We start from the raw sequence: 21,504 nt of genomic DNA on the forward strand, positions 1-21,504 counted from the left end.
CCTGTAAAATAAAGCGATACCGTACTTTATTTTATCAGGGTTGGTTTTGTATAGAGTAGTCACAAGAAGGAACTTTCTGAACTGTGCGTGTGTTTGTGTGTTTGTGTGTGTGTTTGCGTGTGCGTGTGTGTGTGAGAGCTCATATACCAGCATGTGTATGGATGTATGTGGGGGAGGGGAGTCCTGCCATGTACTTTTAGGTTAATTTGAAATGTGTCATTGAGATAAGACAGTTTTGTTGTAAACACTGTCCAGTCAGCTCAGTTTTCCCAGATGACACTAAAATAAATAAGTAACAGCCCACTGAACACCTTTACCAACCCTGTTGCAGTTAAAAAAAAGAAGAAAAAAAAAGCCAGAGAGGTTTCAATTATGGTGCTAACTGTTTGAGTCCATCACATAACTACCACAAGATGTACCATAAACTGAGCTTGTTATGGCAGGAGTTTGGGCGGGGCTGTACCTCAAAACACAAAGCTAGAATCAAAAAGCCTTAAACTGGTCATACCAGACGGTTGCTGTTCAGAGCAAGAAAAAAAAGAAGAATGAGAAGGTGAAGACAATTTCATTATGTTGTTGTTGCTGAAATAAAGAGCAATGTGTTTACCTGATTTTTGCCGTTAGTGCTTTTTTAATTTAACACAGAAACTACACACTTCAAAACACAGTGAATAGAAACATAAAAATATATATAATGCCTTATGTTGCCATGCATGGAGCACGCTGCTAGCATGGCTAAAAATGCTACAAATTGGGCATTTAATTTATTGATGAGTTGATTGTTATTTGTTGTACATATCTCTACATAATGGCCATAATGCTAAGTATAGTTTGGGTTTTGAATTTGTAACTTGTGCATAATTGTTGAATTTAAATTATTTCATGCTTTCAGTTCCACAGTTCAAGAATGGCGGTTGCAAATGCAATGCAGTTTCCTCAGCATGCTCAGGTTTTCCAGGATGTGACAATTTGTTTGATCTTATCGGCCTTTTGTCCAATTTTTTACTGCACGATTAACCTCTTTAGGGGTTTAGTCACTGATGAACTTGCCTGCGACCATGAGGTAATACAGCAACTAAGGTGTGAATCATTGAGTGCATATATATTTTGGCTGAATCAAATGTTGGACAGTCTCTGAACAGTCTAAGTGTGTACAGGTTGACTTTTACAGATATACTTATTTTTTTTAATAATTGTATTTAAAAAAAGTAGTTCAATCAATTCATATAAATATACATTTATCAGCAATTCAATTTAATTGGTGAATTTAGTAAATACTTGCTTTGTTTCCAGAGCACCGCCCACTACTTTACTACAGCCAATCGGCGCAAAGAGGGGCGGGGCTAAATGCTGTGCTACCGGTCTCCAGTTGCCTTCGCGTTGAACGGCCACATTTCAAACTAGAATGGCGACCGCCGTCTGCGGGCTGCAGTCCAACGGCAACAACGGCAAACCAGTGAAAACACACCGAGAACACCGGAGGAAAGCGAAGGATTCTAGGAGAAGACAAGCGGCTTTGTTGTTTCTAACTAATATCTCACTCGACGGACGGCCCCAGTGTCAGCTCAGCGATGGAAACACCCACAAAAAAGCCGCCGAGGAGCAGCAGCAGCAGCGACTCAGGCACAGAGACAGCGGCGCAATGGTCGCGCCCCCGCCGGCGGATAGCTATGAACTGGTCCTCCAGGTGACAGAACCCTCCGCGGCCGGCAGTGGCTCGTCCTTCAGTTTTCCAGCACCTTCTGTGGCCATGTTCCCGGGACCTACCGGGGCGACCAGTGTAGGCGCCAACGAGGTATTTCTGGAGGGTGGTAGTGCGGCCGAGACGCTAACCCCGGACACCCCTCTGTCTCCTGTTACCACCGGACACCAGCCCTGCTCCCGTGTCAGGTCAACGCCCGCCGCTATCAGCCCGGTGCCGGCCGGCAATCCTCTGGATTCACGGCAGAGGTGAGCCTTGTTAGTGGTCGGTGTCTCGAGATGGGCCTTTGAAACAGTCCCAAGTTGCCCACTTCCGCATAATAAAATGAAACCAGCAGGTATAATGACAGGAAGCCACTTTCATTCTCCTGTACTTATGTGAAGTTCCAGTATTCTCTGCTTGAATCTGTAAAAGATGTACGATATATCAAGTATAAATGATATGGGATGTATAGATGCAACATTATAGGGTTGTTTCACTGTAGTCCCCAATGTTAAACACTATTACTTGTTGTTACTTTAGGAATCTTGACCCTCTTATTTTGCTTTATCTCTGAATCTGTGGTGTTCAAGAGATTTACAGATTTACAGATTAGCGATCGAGCCGTATCACGTGAAGGTCATTTTGTTTCGTTGATGAATGAAGTGTTTGTTCTTGATCTATTAACGGTACTCAGGTTGAGGAATGTGTCTGGTTCTCCTGGACCCAAGGTGCCAAAGAAAGTCCACTTCATCAAGAGTATGAGACAGTATGATACCAGGGGAAGTAGGTGAGTCTCCACTTTACATACACAAATATATATAATAGAGGAGCCCATCAGGATTGCTGCTACACTAGGTTTCCTGTCAGAATAATGTAAAAAAAAACAAAAGAAAGGCTGCTTTGTTTTCTACTCTGAACAATGCATTTAGCTCACAGGCGGTCTTATACTCCTGCTAGTATTGTAATAAGCGGCTTAACTCTGGCACTTAGCTTGGCCTGCAGAGAGGAATAACAGCGGTGCAGCTGCTGCGTGGGGAAAAGAACTGCAATGTAGAATTGTAACACCGTATAATATTGCAGTACGGTAACTCCAAAAGCATGATGAAGAGTGTGGTATTTTTTTAACATTTATTTTCTGGAATATTTTCTTACTCACTGAAAACATGTCATATTTGTTTCCATGTGTTTTTGACTCATTTTGTTTTTACATTTCTCCTCCATTTAACCTACATTTCATGCCCACACACATGAATATGTGTCATGTGTTTTCTGCTGAACGATGATGAAGCGATCCCAAAATTGCCCCTCAAGTGTCCCTTTCTGGTTGAGGCGATGCATGTCACTTACTAGGCTGAAGCAAAGCTATTATGTAACTGAGCTAATTAACACAAGTAGGCGTCTGGGTCGCTGTATTGTTCCTCGTAAGATATTTAACATCTCTCGCTGAGACCCAGAGTCAGCTGACTGTCACTGGTTGGTGTTTTGTAAGGATCTGAAGTTGTGGTCGTAAGTAGACTCTGAGTGGTTTGTCTACGTCTTTATCAGAACATAAGAGTTCTAGTGACCGTATACTGTGTGTGTTGATGTTCGTGAGTCCAGCTTGTAGCCCTAGTTTGTGTTTACACAACCTTTGAGTCACAGATATCTGTGTCAGATTATCCCCCCCCCCCCCAAAAAAAATAGCCCACAAACTTTAAAAACGACGTATTTCTGAAAACGATAGATTAGTCGATTGACAGAAAATTAATAGTCGACTGCAGTTTTGAGAATTTATTAATTCTGATTTCTTGGTCTTTTATGATTAACTTTATGTTTGCTTCGTTTAGACAGATTTTTCTGACCGATTAATTGTTTTAGTCATTTATTAAGCAAACGTACCAAACATTTTAAAGCTTCCAGTTCCTCCAATGTGCCAATATGCAGCTTCTACCGACTTTTTATGTTCTCGTAAAATTTATATCTTTTTTGGAAAATCTGATGCCAATCTCGAGGGCTGCAATCAAAGTTTATTTTATTGATTGATTAATCTGCTGGTTATTGTCTCACTTAATTAATTCATTGTTTTATCAGAAAATAGTGAACGATGTGTGTCACGGTTTCTTAAAGTGTCTCGTCTCTTGTTTTGGCCTGACAGCCGTCCAGAATCTTAAGATTTTCAGTTAACGCAATGGAAGCTGTTTTCGTCTGTCTTTTTGCTTTAAAATGACATTTAATTGATCATTAAAATGTCTTTACTTATCTCTGTGACTTGGATGTAATGACAATACAAGAGAGTCACAACCTGGGGCTTGTCCAGCGATCCCTCCTCCACTTTGAGCTTCATGCAGTGAAAGCTGTTAAGCTTTGGTGGTGATTCAGATCAACATAGAAGTGTCTCTGTGACTGATCTCGTGGTCACTGTAGCTCAGCTCATGAACATGAGGACGGTAGCTCTGGAGTAGCAGTGACTGTGGCTGTTGCTTGTAGACTGACACACCATCTGTTTTGTCTGCCTTAACTTGCTGTGTCCTGCAGGATCGTGCTGATTTGTGCCAAGCGGTCGCTATACGCTGCTTTCTCAGTGCTGCCCTATGGAGAGAGTGCTCACCTCAGGTACAATGAAAGCACCATCCCACGCAGAGAGCACCCACCCATCGTTTTTATGTTTTCATCATCCCCCTGTGTGATTTACCATCATCATTGTCAGGGACAGGGCAGTGTGTGACTTCGTCGTGTGGTGAGAATGACACACGTGTGACTCTTTCTGAACAGTGACCCTAAGATGGAGGCTCATAGGCAGAGGTTGTCTTCTGTGGTGGCTGCTGACCTGCTTCCTTCCCTGGAGGGTGTGGAGCTTGGAGACTGTAGCAAGGTAAATGTCTGTGTTTTATATATATATATGTAGTACTATGAGGAGGAGCCGGGATACTCTTATTACTCTGCTATATCTGCTTGATTTGATGGTTGCTGACGCTTTAATTTTCTCTCCTCAGACGGTGTCATACGCTCAGTTACTTTACCCGACCAATGCCTTGGTGAGACAGAAGAGCGGCGGTGCACCAGAGACCTGCACAGCTCAGACCCCCCAGTCCCGCTTCCGTGGCAACGGGCAGAGGAACTTCACCCCGGCTCGTCTGAACAGCGGCGCCGCACAAGACTCATGTACGTCTCAAATTAGGACCAACAGGCACACACCTGCTCCTTCACTGTTTTAACTGACGCCCAGATGTCACTGCACACGTCTCTTTGTGTGTGTTTCAGCTGTAGAGGAGGTGGTGGAGTACGACCCTAACCTACTCAGTGACCCTCAGTGGCCTTGTGGGAGACACAAGAGGGTTCTGATATTTGCATCATACGTGGTGAGTTTGTTCTATTCATTCAGTGCATTTACATGGCGTTAGAAAATCAGAATGAAGTCAGATTTCTCCTCTTGTAGGTTAGGGTAACACGGTTTGTAATCTGCATGACAAAGACTGCAGACAGGGACGAGGGGCTATTACATCGAGCAATTTGTCTTTATGTTTCAAAGAATTCCATCTAAAGTTTGACTAAAAGTGAAACTACAGTTGTATCTGCAGTTCTTGAAAAGTTTTAAAAAGCACCGAATGCAGTTTCCTCAAAAAAGGCAACTTCTGAATGAATCTGCTAACGTTTGTGAAATGAAGCAGAGCTCTGTTTAGTTAGAGTAAAACATCCACTATGTACTGGTCACATGATTGTATTACTGCAGAGAAGATCCTATCACAACACTGTAACCTCTAGCGTGAATGTGTGTGGAGCAGTCCTTACCTACAAAGACAAAAGAAAAACTTTATTGCGGCTGTAATCTATGCTGACACGAGTCACTTCTGTTTTGACATGCTGGTTTGTTTCTTCATCTCTTCAGACGACTGTTGTTGAGTATGTGAAACCATCTGACCTGAAGAAGGACATGAATGAGACTTTCAAAGAGAAGTTTCCTCACATCAAGCTTACTCTGAGCAAGATAAGAAGGTACAGATAGTTTCTAAATGTCCTCTAAGATCTAACACTGTTTGTACCTCATCACGTTTCCTTTCCAGTTCTAATCTGGTTCAAACACAGCACACTCTTTCTCAGAAGACTGATCAGTTAGAGTGACTCCTCCCTTGCTTTCAACTAGCCTGAAGAGGGAGATGCGGGCCATGAGTGACGACTGCAGCCTACAGCCGGTCACCATCGCGATGGCTTTTGTTTACTTTGAGAAGCTGGTGCTGCAGGGCTGCCTCAACAAGCAGAACCGGAAGTTGGTTGCAGCTGCGTGCGTGCTGCTGGCTGCAAAGATCAGCAGCGATTTGCGGAAGCCAGATGTCAAACAGCTCATTGACGTGAGTAAAGTCTCCAGAGAATAACAGCAGGACATTTGAACCTGTATAGTCTAATGTAACCCTCTATTTGCTGATAAGAGAAGAGTAAACAAAGTGGAACAATTTGTAACACACGTAGAACTTGACTCAATGCTGTAGAATCAGTCTTTATTGATCCCCAGACTGGGACATGTGCTTATCAGCTGATACAGAGTACCGATAAAAACAAAAAGAGTTCCAACAGGTCATAATTCCCTCTTATATCTATTTTATGTTGCTGTGAAAACACTTCAAACTACTATTCATTCAAGTGTCTCGCCAAAAACGTAATTTTACAAAGCTACATTTGAACACATCAGGATAACGTTATACTATACCTTCACCCAATAGACAAAAGTATAGCATGTTGAAAAAAAGTTATAAAAGTCACTTTTTTTTTTAAATAGTACAGCGTGTAAAAAAAATTTATACTGTTCTGTGTTTAAAATGTAATGTATGTAATTGTATAGCATGTCAAAAAGGTCATAAAAAAGTCATGGTATAGTCTGTCGAAGAAACGTAATAAAATAGTCATAGTACATGGCATGTTGAAAAAAGTCATGAATGTCATACTATAGCTTATCGAAAAAGATCATGAAAAAACATAGTATAGTCTGTTGAAAAGTCATAAAAAAGTGACTGTATATAATTTTTTTTTAAGTTATAGTATGTTGAAAAAAAAATCATAAAAAAGTACCAATTAAGCATGTAAAAAAAGTAATTGTATTATAGTAACCGCGTCATGAACTCTTCCTCTGTTTCCTCCCTGTGGACGAGCAGAAGCTGGAGGAGCGTTTCCGCATCAACAGGCGGGAGCTGATTCCGCTGGAGTTCCCGGTGCTGGTGGCGCTGGAGATGGGACTTTACCTGCCTGAGAGTAAGGTCATGCCTCACTACCGCAGGCTGGTGCAGCAGCAGCAAGGCTAGACCGGCAGGCTGGTGCAGCAGCAGCAAGGCTAGACCGGCAGGCTGGTGCTTTCATTAATACTGTAACGGCATCGAGTGTGTGTGTGTGTGTGCGGTGAGGTGAGGTAATTGTGACCGTTTGTGTGGTGGATCGACCAGTTTATAAGCTGTGGTGTTTGAAAGAAATAATAATTCTGATGTTATTTATCTTCCGTCGGTCGTGGCTTGAGTCGCTCACTGTTTATGAAGAATAACTAGTTTACACTCACGTTTTAGACTTGTCTGTCTCCCTGAATGTGTTTTTGTACGTGTGACGTTGCAGTCATGAACTCTATGTTAGAGATGTTTGATGAGCACGTTAATTGTGCTATTATTTTGTTTTCCTGTGACCCGTTTGTTTTGGTACGTCCTAGTATTCCTAAACTATTTAAATGAAACGTACGCTGTGATGTTTGTGGAAGAATCATCTCCTGCACCTTTCTCGTGACTGTACACCGTCTGTATAGTACTTATGAACTACAAGGAACCATACTGTTGATTTTGTAAATGCCTGTTTAAACTCACTGTGACTTTGATGTAATTTCAGCCGTGAGACTGACACTGACACATTGTTGGTGGAATGATTAGAGAAGGAAGCAGCCTTCAATTTATGTTTATTCAATACTTGTATGTCCAACAATAATCCAGCCACATTCATATGTTTATCTTGTGAATAAATATTAGTTCAGACTCTTGTGGCCAGCTGTGTTCAGACTGTGCCGATATACTGTAAGAAAACAGGAATGTGGAGACAATATTTACATTATGATTTAATTTTAATGTCAACCAGGGATATGTTTTTATAAACAAACACTGCACTGGAATTTATTCCTGTCTGGCTAGTTGATGTATCTCTGTTCTCAGGAGTTTTACTTTCTCATGTCTTTGAATGGCTCAAATCTAATCCAAAGAGATGTTTTACATGTGTTACCGTTGCTGAAATCACCTGTGCTAAATGGAAGGTAACTGATTGTATTGCTTTGACAGATAACTCAAAGTAGCACACTGTATTAACATGACTGCAGTTGCCATTTAATGTGTAGTAGTTCTTCAGATTTAGGCGTCCATGTATGGAAAGAAAGTGCCTGAAACTACAGCGGCAGTGAAAGTGTTGACCATCTTACGAGTGCTATTTAATGTTGACATGTCGGAGTATTGCTGCTGCTGTAGAGATCTTTAAGTGTTGTGCTTGTTCTGCTCTACGAAAGGTAATTGAACTTTTCATTGTGGTGAAAAATGTATGACGATAAACTTCCAAATAGATCTATGGAACTGCAGAAATTGTATGGTTGGTGTCAAATGGGTATTTATTCATGTTTTCATACCGTTTCAAATATATTTTCAGAAACTGAAAAGTCATGAGTTTGTTTAATTTCTGAGGCAACAATGAATCACTCGTATGAAGCAGTTTATCTTCTTGAGGTAAGTTAAGTGATCGTTCACAAAACAGTCGTGAGAATAAACACAAGACAGTCGAGGATGTTTCTCATCTTTATTGTTCCCAGACTAGCAGCTGACATGCAGGTGGGTTACATGTTCACTCAGCTTAATCAGTTTTAATAATGCAGCACACTGTTGGAGGCTGAACACGGCATCATCAGCAAGGGAGGGGAGTCTTAGTGACGTTTAATATGAGGCACAAACATCCTTAATGTTTAACAGTTACAAAACGAGTGAAGCAGCTAAATAAATACCTTAACAAATAAACAAACAATTCTTAGTCCAGACTCATGTCTTCATCGTCGTCTTTCTTCTCTTTGGAATCCCCGTCCTGGTCAGACTTTGTCTCCGTCTCCATGGCTTTGGCAAAAGCCTCGACATCTACAACGATAGAAAGGTTTATACAATTGAGTGACAGATTTGTTTTTGTTGAAAAAGTCAGGAAAAAAATCGTATAGCATGTCGAAAAAAGTTAGTGTAGTATGCTCAAATAACTTGAGTAAATGTACTTAGTTACATTCCACCACTATTAAAAAGATAAAAATGTCACTGTCTACATTACAATCTCCTTTGTGAACATGAAAATGTGTTTCCTAGCAGTGAAACAAACAGTTAGTTTTCTCTTCTTGATGTGGGCGAAACACTGACCTCCTTTGTTGGCGGCATCCACAGCCTCTGCAGGCAAACCAAACTGGTTCATCAGAGGCCCCAACTGCCCGGATGCCAGGGCGCTGCTGAACATGCTCATAGCCTGCAGAGACAATAAATACCAGGATAAGGACAAATACCACAACAAGATACTAAATACCAACGAGAGAGCGAGAGAGAGCCTCTTTGTGACCAGAATCCTGCTAAAAAGAGAATATACTGTAGCTTCAGGTGTCAGGAGTGCCAAACTGACTGAAAACCATGCGCGTCCAGCAGCGAACACGTTACCTGCTGAAACTGAGGCGAGCTGAGCGTGTTGTGGAGCTCCTCTGTGCTCTGAGGCAGGGACTCTCCGGAGGGCAGATAAGGCATCAACCTCTCCTGCACCTCGGGGTTCACAAGGATGGGAGCCATGATCTCAGGTGTCAGGACGCTGGCAAGGTCCACTGCAAGTAACAAACATCCCCACCGATCGGTTGGTCTAAAAATATCCACATTTTCTGAGCTACAAATGACTCCGCTTTATTAGAATGCTTGTTCCTGCATGTGATAATCTTGATAAACTAGTCTTGAACGATGCCGGGCTGCTGAGCAGGTATCACAGTGTTACAGAGACTGTTGCATTCACAATCCTATTTCTTTGCTGGTAATTTACTTGTGAGAATAAACAACTTAGGCCTAATTATGTGTGTTTCCTCTGGTGGTTATTTTCAGTTCTGAGCAGTGTAGTTCTCACTCGGTCGGTTCCTCACCTCCCTGTCCGCTGGCGGGCACATTCATGGTGGCCAGGATGCTCTGCAGGTCTCTCAGCTGGATGGGCTGTGCGGGGCTCGCTGCCCCCGCCGCCACAGAGGACACAGCGGGGGTGGAGGGGGTGGTGGCTGTTGGGGAGGCCGCTGAGGTGGCAGAGGGAGTGATGGGGGTGGTTGGCACCTGTGTGGAGCCGAGCCGACTGGTAGCAGAGGTGGAGGTGGGGGTGACGGCTGTGGACGGACTGAGAGGAGAGAGGCACTAACACATATCAACCTGTGATAGATTTATCATCATTACATATTTCATTATCATCATTTGGTGATGTTTTTCTCTAGTTGTATCTATCTATGCTTTAGTCATTTCCTTCATTTGCATTTGGACAACTTCAGAGAGTTCAGCGTGAACGTGATGTGTTCAGTACATGAAGGTGAGGAGAACAACACTATTAACCAGATGACAAGTTACTCCAGCTGCCTCTTGTGACTACTTTGTATTCTGATTTATTCATTTGAATTCATACATTATTAGATGATCAACACAAAGTAAATGAGAAACTATTAAGTTTTAAACAATAATACCAAAACATATTCTGGTTTAAGCCCCTCAACTATATAGAGCTGCAACAAAAAAAATCTGTTCAAAACTTAACAGAAAATCTGCCGTTTAAGTTCCCTTATTCTATGAAGAGAATGAGATACCTTGTGGAGGAGGTACTGGCTGCGGGAACGCTGCTGCTGCTGCTGCTACTGCTGCTGCTGCCCAGGAGGTTGGCCAATCCTGGACCAGCCAGTGCCCCGAGGCCCCCTGTTGTTCAGAGAGAAACGGCCACGTTATTCTCATGAGAGCATGAAACTGCATTTACCGAGACGCCTCTCATCTTTTGTCTAATCAGCTCGTAGGTACGTACCGATGCCCCCCAGGCCAGTTGGTCCGATGAGCTGCATGAGCTGGTTGTGGCTCATGTTACCCAGAAGGCTTTGCAGACCGCCCTCCCCTTTACACGAGAAAAACAACAGTTGGCATCCGGCGATTCAATTCATGGCAATATTTCAGCTTCTTGCACATTACGGGAGAACTATAACGTGAGCATCCGTTACCTCCCAGAGCGGACAGATCGTGTCCTCCGCTGCCGCCGCTGCCGAGAGCCCCGGGCATCGGAGGGTTGTTGAGATACTCGTTGACTTTACGGCAGTGCTCCTCGTCCTTGTCAGTCTTCGGCTCCTGAGATCAGAAAAACAGAACTGCTCAGAGTAACTGACTCACTAATGAGGAGTTTCTGGAAAATAAACTGTTTTTACACTATGTTAATTCAGTAATTCTACTACGTTGAGCATTGATATAAATTGTATTTACATATGTTATAAGTGACATTCCCGTCTTCCTAGATACCAACAAGTGATTTAGAACTTTATACTTTGTTACAATTGCCATATACCTACATGAAATGTAAAGCATTAAGGAGCGGTGGGCTGCTGTCAGTGCCATTACCTGCATAATAAAAGTGAATCTCTTGTACATTTACTGTCATAATTGTGTCTTTTTAACAAGTAAAAAACCCAAGATTCATGAATACAGAAGTGTGTGTGTGTGTGTAGCAGGCCGTCGTGCTTCATACCTGAATCCAGAAGAAGAGTCTTTTGGAGCCAGCTTTGAACTTCAGCACATAGACCCGTCCGGTGGTGCACTGGCTCACCCGTTTGAACTCGCAGTCATCAGGGAAGATGATCAGGTCCTAAATCAGAAGAGGGGTTCATGATCAAAACGTAAAAACTTAAGGTGGAGCCTTTCTGCCACGCAGACAGCGTCACCTACATCGTCCACGTTCCCGGTTGTCCGATCCTTCCAACAGAAGTGGATTAGGGAGTCGTCGGTCTGCTGGATGTAGACCTGACCTTTGCGCTTGTCGGGGGTCACCGTGCTGCCTTTCATGGTCATCTTACCGGCACGAAACTCCACCAGGTACTTGCTGGAGGAGCCGCGGGACCCGGACACCATGCTGGGGAACAACGCTCCGGACGCCATGATGAAGAGGACAGACTGCTGCAGGGAGGACAGAGAGGAGAAAGGCCATACGCACATACGAGTATGATTATTAGGATTCGATTATTTTGGCTTTTAGAGAAAATGAAAAACTGTCCTTTACTGTCAAAATACATAAATATAAAGAGAAACATTTAGAATAAAATCATGAACTATGTTCCTCTGTTTAATAATCAAAGAGCTGTGTCGTCCCAGAGAATTAACCTGTTGTATATCACTCTACTAATGAACGTATTATCCAGCAGATTAATTTATTTTAAATGGTAGATCCTGATTGCAGAGTCATTCTGAACATGTTTCTAACCTATTTAATGTAAAGCTATTATTTTAATATTTCCTCTCAGGGGACATTACGGCTCTCATAGACCGACATGAATTAAACAAAGATGATTTCATAGGAAACATAGGTGTGGGACAAAGCTCATCCCAGTGCTCCCATAATAAACCAGCTAACTGCTCCTGGAGCAGCCTCAGCAGATGACTCTGCATCCTGTAACGTTAGCAAGCCGCCTGTTTCCAGCTCGATGAGCTCGCGACGGAGCTGCAAGTCTTACGACTCGCACACGGGGACTAAACACACATCCGGTTCATATGTAACTAATTCAAAAATATATATACGAGTAAATAAGCTGTTTATACTTACATTTACTCACTGAAATGTCGTTCAGCCAGAGAGCAGGCAAACACACTGAAAATGATCGTTATTGGCTGGCAGGCGCCGGTGCTTCACTGTGATTGGTCGAACCGTGTGTCAATCACGTTGCCTTTAGATCTCCGCGCGCATGGTAGGTAGAGATGACACAACACGTTTCGAGTGTTGAACCTTTTTATACTGACACGGATCAGATACTTTCTAATTAGACATCCTTTATTGGGTATTTAAGTATCGAATAGCTTCATTAATAGTTAATAAATTAAACATGTTATGAATCTATTTTAAATGTTGTGAATAATCCCTTTGATTGGGCTTGAAGGGCTGTCGATATTAACCAGTGGTGGAAAGTAACTACGTACATTTAATCAAGTACTGCACTAAAGAATAGTTTTGGTGTACTTGTACTTTACTTGAGTATTTCCATTTTATTGTTCTTCTCCCAAACAATTCTAAAAGAGGGACCTATTCAGCTCCAGATAATTTATCTAAAGTATATTGTTTATTAGATTAAGCTACACAGTAGTATATAAACTAATTAAAATGATCTCCACCTTTACCAGCTGAAACATTAAAGTGATAGACATTCATCTATCAATATTCATAATCAATACTATCTTAAAATGGGGCATTTGCATAATGAGTACTTTTGATACTGTTAATATATTTTGATGCAGATACTTTATTTATACTTGGACTTAGTAAAAGTATACTTTGTGTCTAAGTGTAGTATTTCTACAGTGTGGTATTTCTACTTTTACTTATGAGTACATACTTAGTTAAATCTCAGGATTACCAGCATTAATACGATCATTATTACAAAATAGAAAGGAACAAGACTAAGATGCTAACATAATCAAATCAAGGGTTAACATTTGTAGCAGCAGGTAATGTTCACCATCTTACTTCAGTGTGTTAGCATGCTAACATTTGGAAATTAGCACTAAACACAATGTACAGCTGAGATTTTTGATTGAATTTAAAACTGACGATGGATCCCCAAAATTTGTACATTTCAGTTCAACTCCCACTTCTCCTCCTGAAGGAATAGTCGCCAAATCAGTTGAAATCCCATCCTTTAAATCATCTTGTGACCCTGTATTTGTGAACAGCTGGTATAAATAACACACACTGGTGTCATACGATGCTGTTAAAGTGAGCGTTCAAACGGCAGGGGCGGTAATTTCAACAGTTCATCATTTATTTCTCAAATACGTCATGTTTGCATATGGTTGTATGTAGATAACAGTATGGGGGGAATGAACATACAATGTAAACATTTTCAAATGGACGCTAGATGACACAAGGAGGTAAAAAGAGAGATCAGAGGAACCATAGAAGTGAACCTTTGAGTGTGTGCCGGCGTCACAAAGTGCTTTGAATCCAGAGTAAAGTGGAGAGGAGCTGGGGGACGACAGGATATAAAGGTTAAAGGAAATATTGCATAGCAGGAGGGATGTATATGTAGAATATATTTTCACTGTACAATATGTGCACTGGACTGTGAGCGTACAAATGTGCAGTTTATGCAATGTTAGTGCCTTAAAACACAAATAAACATCTATATATACACCATCTAACAACTGCTCTACGTATGTAAACGTTATATCATCAGCACACGACATTCATGAACCGCTGCCTCTGAAGCACACACTGGCTACAAGCTAAAGAGCAGTTTTCACATTTCAGGAGGGCAGAGTGGACGGATCTTTTTGCATAGGTTGATGATGGCTACAGTGTCCCGTTTAAAAAATACATTTTGTTTTGTTTTTACAGCTGATTAGTCCAAAAGCACAGCTTTCACTGATGGGGAAATATGTTTCAGGGCATCAAAATGTGAACTCTACAAACAGTCAGGTACTTGTCCATGTGTGAAGACAAACTGCTATAATCAGTCCGTTCTCTTTATACAAAAGGCCGCGGAGGGAAAGACATGAGCCGCAATTTGGCTCAAAATTCCTTCTCAGAGTCATAACTCACAAAATATACAAGACGTTTTTAGATTCGGCGCGACTTGCAGTCATTGTCTCGCAAATAAATAAACGTCCCCTTAGAAATAATCAAAATCGAGGATTATCTTTATAACTCCAGGACTGGCCTGAGAATCATCACGTGTTTTACTTTTCTTCAGAATCACAGTCATCCAGCGATAGTTGTCTGTATGTTTTATGGGCACATTTCAAACAGGAACTGCTAACAGCTAATTCGGCAAACTTTTAATGGCACCAACCTGCCAAAATAAACAAATGCAAACTTATAAAACACACAACAAAAAACAGGTAACTACCCAACTGAGTCCAGGGAAACATTACACTTCTTGTTTAGTTAGTTTGTCTTAAGTAAGACAAATAATATTAATAAGAGTTTAAAAGTACAATAACTTGATTTTTTGATACATATTTTTTCGACTGTTGGTTCAACGTGTTTCTTATAGTGTCAGACTTTGGAAACCTTCTGCTGGAAACCGAAATGCTCTGTTGACTTCTGCTTTAACGTCTTATGTGAATCCATCTACAGTATTATACTTAGTGCAGAAAAACGGTTTTATGGCTTTAACATTGTGTCAATAATCATCTTGGTGAACCAGTTATTAGAGACATTAACTATGTTACAGTGGACAACAACATAATGTACCAACAATACGTTCACTGTGACGTAAACGTGGTTATAAGCAGCTTTCATTTCTACTGTAAGTCTCTATTCACAGAAAATGTATGACACTTTATGGATGTTTACAGGGAACTAAAATGCACATATAGTATTCAAATAGGTTATATATTGATAAAAAAAAAGTAGCAGATGTGTTTAAATAACCCCTGATATTTGAATGCAACAGGACAAGAAGTGTGTGGTATGTCTACAGGTAAGATGATGGTCGAGAACCTGAACTAAAACTGAGAATATAACCTCGAGAAGTTTTGTGTCCTGCAGCAGCAACATCAACATCACCACGCACGCAACATGCACGCAACATGCACACACGGGTGACTGGTTTAAAAACACACACAGGTCAGTGACAGACATGTAGACTATTATTGTCATGATTAGGGCGTATAAAGATGTCAACATTTACAGTAAGTAAACTCTAAAAAACCTAAAATTCTTAACATAACATTTCTCCTGTGGGCAAACTGATAATGTTTTGAAATCAGCTTTTCATGGATTCAAACAAAGACACAGTACCTGTGAGCGTCTGGACATCACAAACGATTGATGTAGAGAAATAAAGTGAATCCTATCAGAGAGGAGGAGATCTTCAAACCGAACACCTCCTCCTGGGTCAATAAACTTTGGGACAGTCTGTGTAATTCCTGTCAAAATATCCACCCGTGTACAGCCAATCCTCAGCTCCAGTATGAGGGTTTGTTCCCAGCTGAAACCACCTGGAGAAACATAAAACATGCAGGACCTATTATTAAACATACAGGGTTAAAGGAAATATTACATAGCAGGAGGGATGTACAGTCCCCGATTGAAACTATGATCCGAGGAGCTTCTTCTGCTGGAGGTGTGAGAAACAGCCGCCAAGTAGACCGTTGTTATTCTAGTCAGACTGTGATGATGTGAGAAGTGCAGTCTTTCTAATTATGGATTTTACACTCATATTATTCAGACTAGAGATGGAAATGTTACATTTGTGGCAATAATGTAATGACTCAGGTGTTATTCTGGTATGCTTAAATTGAATCACTTCTATGTAACGAGGTGCACGTCTGAGATGGGCTGTATTTTTAAAGTTCTTGACTATACACCTTGACATTTGTGACCAGCACACACACCTGGTTGACCACTCCTCCTCATCCATGGAGCGTTCCCTGCGTGAGGCCCTTTGTTTCTCCTCTAACCGCTCTTTCTCTGTACTTGACGAGTCTATAAAAGCACAAAGATATGAATGAAAAAGCAACTGCAGAATCACACGAGGGTTGTGTGCGTGTGGAAGGAATGGAGTCCGCTTCTCTCAGCGTGTTTATGTGAGGTTTGTGTTACCTATGTCTCCATTCTCCATGGCTCTGACGTCGGGCCGAAGCCGGCAGTCGGTCGGTGCCAGTAGTCTCTCCATGCCGGGCTCCAGTTCGTTTAGTGTCATGGCAAAGCTGGTGAAGTTATACATCTACACGAGGAAACAGAGAATAAACATCTTTGTTCATTAAGTAACACTGCAGGCTCAGAATCTGTGTGGCTATTTCTTCTGTTAAACCACTTTGTCAGAGGAACTATTTTTTCTGGAGGAAAAGTTCCTTCAGTGAAGACTCTTGCCACTGAGGTGTGTCAAAGATGAATTGTATTTACCTCTAATAAAATGGGCTGGAGGCAGATATCTCAGAAACTTAGAACTTAACATCTGGGCAAATATACCAAAACACCTGCCTGACTAGATACTACAAGAAATCTGTTTTATAGAGCCTATAGAACTGCTTTCAGTCGATAGTGGTGGTGCGTTAAGAAACGTAGGCATGTGCAATCAAAGGTAGTAAAGAAGTAGACTGCATGCTAGCAAACAGGGGTGTCAACAAGCAGGATTTATATGTTAAATAATAGAAATTCATGACAAATGTTTTATGAGAAAGCAACTGCACTCAACATGTTTGCCAGGCCTCAATAATAAACACTACAGGTTTTGGTGAAGTTTACGTTACCGGATGCTGTAACGGTTGAGCACATCTTCTTTGTGTCTTCAGTGTGAGTGTGATATTGACCTGTGCTGAATTAGCAGGCCGCGGCGCTATCCTCCACAGTAAGGCACTTCCTGGTATCACAGTCACAGTCTCTTGAACTTCTGGCATCTCATCTGCCTCCTCAGATTCACAACTATGTTCCTACACACACACAGACAGACAGACAGACACAGGTAAATAAGATTATCAGAGGTGGACTAACAAGCAGAAGCTGACAGTACGTACGGTTCATATGCAAACAGCTGATTCACAGAACTACAGTCGCCACAAATTCAACACATCTCTCAAGCAACAATGCATGTCATTGCAAGACAGTATGGATTAGTGCTGGCAATGATCTCATCATACACTACACTTTGAACATAACTGGAACTAGACAACAGCAGTAGCACGTTACAGATATCAAATACGCTTTTTACTTTACCTTCTACTAAAGCCACTGCATGTTATTGTGAAAGGAAAAGATACCATTTGAGAAAAGAATTTAGAGTGATGAGTCACAGATTACGTCACGTTGCAAGACAGATAAAACACGTCAATGACGAACGTGAGAACAAACTCAAGCAGCGTTTCATCTCAGTGGAAGATCAGATATCAGTCACAACAGAATCACTCACCTGTTTCAGCTTTTTGGAGTCTCCCCCCGTCTTCTTGTCTGACTTCTTGTGCGCTTCGTAAACCTTGTGGTCCACGCTGTACATGCACTCCGTCCACTTCCCGTAGATCACTCTGTGCTTCTTCTTACTGGTTCAACAGCAAAGAAAATCTAATTCAGTTCAGAGAAAATGAATCACAACCGATGGTTAATAACAGTGTTGTTGTGATCTTGCGCTTACCTTTTGTCTTGGATATGACCCTCGACTTTGTGCAGCTCTTTCCCAAACATTCCACACGGTTTGAAGTTCAACACACACTTATCTCCAGTGCTGATGAATTAAAAGTACATATGAAAATGAATGATACAACCAGTTTGAATCTTGCAGTTAAGAATGACAGAATAGTCAGTATACCTGTGGTTGACTATCTCCACCGTTCCATATTGCTCAATCCAGAGTTTTCCCAGTATGATGTTATGCACACAACACATTGGGTTTGTCCATGTGTACGCTTCTTTATGTCTGTGAGAAATCCCCAGAATCAGAAAGCAATGGTTTGATATTTTGGGAGAAACACATATTTCCTTTTTCTTTCCGAGAATTAGATGAAAAAAATGACACCACTCTCGTGTTTGTCTGTTAAAAAGACAATTTGTTACTCTTGGACATAGCATCCATTTCCAGTCTTTATGCTAAGCTAAGCTAACCAGCCACTGGCTGTAGCTTCATGTAGCGGAGAGATATGTAACGCTCAGCAACAAAGCAAATAAACGCGTTTCCTACAATGTTGAACTAATGCTTTAGATTAGTCTGAGTCATGGTCGCATTCATTTTAACATTTCCATACAAAGTTTATCCACACTTTGTATGTAAATACGACATTGAGTGCCAAAGAATAATCAAAACAATCGGATGGAGCTTAAAAAGCACAACAATAAAGCTACTCGTAACAAATAAAAAGGCACAAATACTCACTTCAGTAGCTCCAGCGTCATGGTGCCTTTGGGCTCAGCCTCCACACTTTTGCCCCAGAACTTGAGTTTCGGGTAAATGGAGCCGTGAAACTCAAACTCTTGTTTCAGAGACTGGGCGTGGAAGGCACTGACGGGGGGGTGGTGGCTCACCTGCTCCGAGATCAATCTGTATCCCTCGTCCTCTCTTTAAAAAAACAAGATTTAAAACTTTCATGAATGAATAAGAAACATTTTGGAGTTTGTCCATCATCAAGACAATATTGTCTTCTCTAATACCTTGTGAGTTCATAGGTCTCCCCCAGTAGAGGGTTAAATGGCTTTCCAGTCCTTTCCCATTGAGATGCTACAGCCGAAACAGCAAACGCAGCAACAACCTGTTACAGAGACACGAAGCGGATCAGAGAGGAGCGGAAAAGAATAATCCGTTCATTGACTGATGGAAAATTAACCCTTTAAGTCATTTTTTAATTCTCCGTCATGTGATGATTATCAGATTTCCTTTGTCCTATGTGATTGAAAAACTGAATATATTTGAGTTTTGGACTAGTGGTCGGACAGAACAAGCTATTTGAAGAGTCACATTAGTTTAAGAAAACTTAATGGTATTTATTTTAATGTTGACATTTTAAAGGATCAACTACTAAATAAAGAAAATGATTGTTAGCTGCAGGTTTAAATCAGAGTGAGATCTGTTACATGCTTCTGTCCAGATATGTTCAGAAGAATGCAGACAGAGAAAGAATTACATTTAAAAAGAAATAAAATCACAAGCTCAGAGTCATCCTTTATCTGTACCTGCATTCGGTCTATTGAGTCAGACAAACTGCAGACTTTGTGGATGAGGTGAGCGTGCTCCATGTACTCCGAGATTCTCTGAAGGAAGCTCAGCGGCTCGTTAAACACAACCGGCATCGCTATTTTGGACAGCTCCTATAAGAGATCAAAGCACAGACCACATAAATAAGCAGGTCAACTACCAGATCGGATTCAAAGTTGTACAAAATAGCTTACTTAAACAACTCATGCGTCATAATGTTTAACTTTCGTGCAACAAATACACTCTGCCTGTAGGACATGTTTCACATCCCTTGTTTTCTGATGTTTATTTAAACTATTGTGGTTCTTTGAGATGGCTGCAAAAAGAATAATAAAATGCAACTTCCAAGCCAATTATAGTCAGCTGAGCAGAGTTCAGACATGATTAGTCTTGTAGCGGCACAATGAAAGCTGAAGCATGCAATTATTCAATTATCAACAAAAACATGTCACACTAGACCCAGAATCTGACAACAGCTTGTTGATGGCAAATTAAATTGGAAGCAGATAGGACTCACCATGCCAATGCATTTCTTCAGTATACTCCACACACTGAAGTCGTTTCTGGAGATCATTTCAGCAGGCAGGGTTTTCCTGGTACACATTAGGAACATATACGATTTAAAAAATGTGATATCAGACAAAACTTTAGACAGTGTATCTGTTAATAGCTGGCACATATATTTAGTACACAATGTACTGCATTAATGTACAGATATCTTTCACGGTGTAAAGTGTAAACAAAGTCTTGACCAGCTTCACCAAATGTTCTGCAGAAGGATGTGCACACTAATAGAATAAAGATGTGGTTGCACTGGCCTCGTCTGCTCCTACATGCATAATGAACCCCTTTAGACCTCAACCCAAAGACTAACGTGGTCATGTGGTAACATGCATAGACAGACAGACATGCCACACCACTGCATGATTCCTCACCTGCGCTCCCACACTCCATTCTCCGGTTTGGCCCGCTTACTGTCAAACACCAGGGCATCTTTAAAACTGACCTCACAGGAATCATCTGACTCCAACCCTGATGGGGACAACACAGAGGAGGGCAAGGGAAGAAAGGAAAGAACATTTAGTACAAGAAGCAAAGTATATTAAACTAAATGAGAACTCTTGTCAGCGTGTTCTCACCCGTCTCAGCGTCGTAAAACTCTTCCTCACTGTTCATACTGAGCGGAGAAAGTAACTGTTACTCAACAGTCATGTTTCCACCATTGACCTGTCGTCTCCAAGCATCAGACAACCAAGACACACTACCTGCAACAGCACGAACTAGTTACACCAAGCAGGGCAACCAAAACGTATCTAGTAAGCTACATGCTATGACTAAAAAACAACATATTTCTAGCTCGCTGTCAGCAGCTCGGCTCCATTAAAGCTAATTATTAGTTAGCTAGCTAGCTCTGACAAGCTAACTAGCCGTTAGCATCGCTGCTGCTAAACTTTGCCCTTAGCTGGAAGGTGGGCAGCGGAGATTATCTTACGTTATCAACGCAGACACTGACACGACAATGTATACACGATTCAATGATGTATATATATACCTGTGAATTCAGGTCAAATCAGTGTTCAAAGTAACATCAACAAACGAAGAGTGTAACTGCTTCTCAAACGGGGCGGAAGTGGGCGGCAAGGACACCGTGACTGACGGATGGGTCAGCCAATCACAGCAAAGTGCAGTCTAGAAATAGAAGTCAAAGGACTTCAAGGCTGAATGGACGCGACTCCTCAAATGAATGATTAAAATAACAATTATACACTTTATTTATAAAGCAACCTTTTCAAAACAAAATGTTTTAAAGTGCTTTACATGGTTGTACCAAGATCCAAACATGTAATGAAATACCCAACAACAATGTAAGATACATACAAAAATAATAATAAAACAGATAAGACCTGTCATTTGATAATGGATCAAAGGAGGTCAC

General features: G+C 41.4%; 3 protein-coding genes across 7 annotated transcripts; 1 reads left to right on the top strand and 2 right to left on the bottom strand.

Annotated features, from left to right (window-relative positions):
• Nucleotides 1-1,405: 1,405 nt before the first annotated feature.
• On the top strand, nt 1,406-8,242 carry cables2a (Cdk5 and Abl enzyme substrate 2a; the record flags this gene model as incomplete). 3 transcript variants are annotated; one of them, XM_079273272.1, is made up of 9 exons in its annotated part: nt 1,406-1,950; nt 2,379-2,471; nt 4,199-4,276; nt 4,436-4,535; nt 4,657-4,825; nt 4,925-5,022; nt 5,550-5,656; nt 5,805-6,009; nt 6,808-8,242. In XM_079273272.1, the coding sequence occupies 9 exons, from the start codon at nt 1,406-1,408 to the stop codon at nt 6,952-6,954; spliced, it is 1,542 nt and encodes a 513-aa protein (XP_079129398.1). In that variant the 3' UTR covers nt 6,955-8,242. The 3 variants fall into 3 exon arrangements, with proteins under 3 accessions (XP_079129398.1, XP_079129399.1, XP_079129400.1); XM_079273273.1 differs by having other exon boundaries at nt 4,925-5,019; XM_079273274.1 differs by lacking the exon at nt 4,199-4,276.
• Nucleotides 8,243-8,450: 208 nt separating this feature from the next.
• Nucleotides 8,451-12,553, bottom strand: LOC306781579 (proteasomal ubiquitin receptor ADRM1-B-like). The gene is made up of 10 exons (XM_079274485.1): nt 12,497-12,553; nt 11,626-11,853; nt 11,429-11,545; nt 10,911-11,034; nt 10,721-10,807; nt 10,512-10,617; nt 9,813-10,054; nt 9,349-9,506; nt 9,061-9,163; nt 8,451-8,793 (listed from the first exon to the last, which is right to left on the bottom strand). Exons 2-10 carry the CDS (start codon nt 11,833-11,835, stop codon nt 8,690-8,692), a joined length of 1,251 nt encoding a protein of 416 aa, XP_079130611.1. The 5' UTR covers nt 11,836-11,853; nt 12,497-12,553; the 3' UTR covers nt 8,451-8,689.
• Nucleotides 12,554-13,709: 1,156 nt separating this feature from the next.
• Nucleotides 13,710-21,190, bottom strand: LOC306780506 (oxysterol-binding protein-related protein 2-like). 3 transcript variants are annotated; one of them, XR_013772157.1, is made up of 15 exons: nt 21,121-21,188; nt 20,708-20,833; nt 20,504-20,600; nt 20,086-20,161; nt 19,547-19,681; nt 19,028-19,125; nt 18,753-18,935; nt 18,192-18,299; nt 18,018-18,107; nt 17,799-17,925; nt 17,203-17,322; nt 16,493-16,616; nt 16,285-16,375; nt 15,689-15,888; nt 13,710-13,909 (listed from the first exon to the last, which is right to left on the bottom strand). XR_013772157.1 is itself a non-coding variant. In XM_079272907.1 (14 exons), the coding sequence occupies exons 2-14, from the start codon at nt 20,742-20,744 to the stop codon at nt 15,786-15,788; spliced, it is 1,389 nt and encodes a 462-aa protein (XP_079129033.1). In that variant the 5' UTR covers nt 20,745; nt 21,121-21,190; the 3' UTR covers nt 13,710-15,785. The 3 variants fall into 3 exon arrangements, 2 of the variants coding, with proteins under 2 accessions (XP_079129033.1, XP_079129032.1); XM_079272907.1 differs by having other exon boundaries at nt 13,710-15,888; nt 20,708-20,745; nt 21,121-21,190; XM_079272906.1 differs by having other exon boundaries at nt 13,710-15,888.
• Nucleotides 21,191-21,504: the final 314 nt, after the last annotated feature.

This window comes from Melanostigma gelatinosum (genome assembly GCF_949748355.1).
Source record: "Melanostigma gelatinosum genome assembly, chromosome: 8".
In the NCBI taxonomy this organism is placed as follows: Eukaryota; Metazoa; Chordata; class Actinopteri; order Perciformes; family Zoarcidae; genus Melanostigma; species Melanostigma gelatinosum.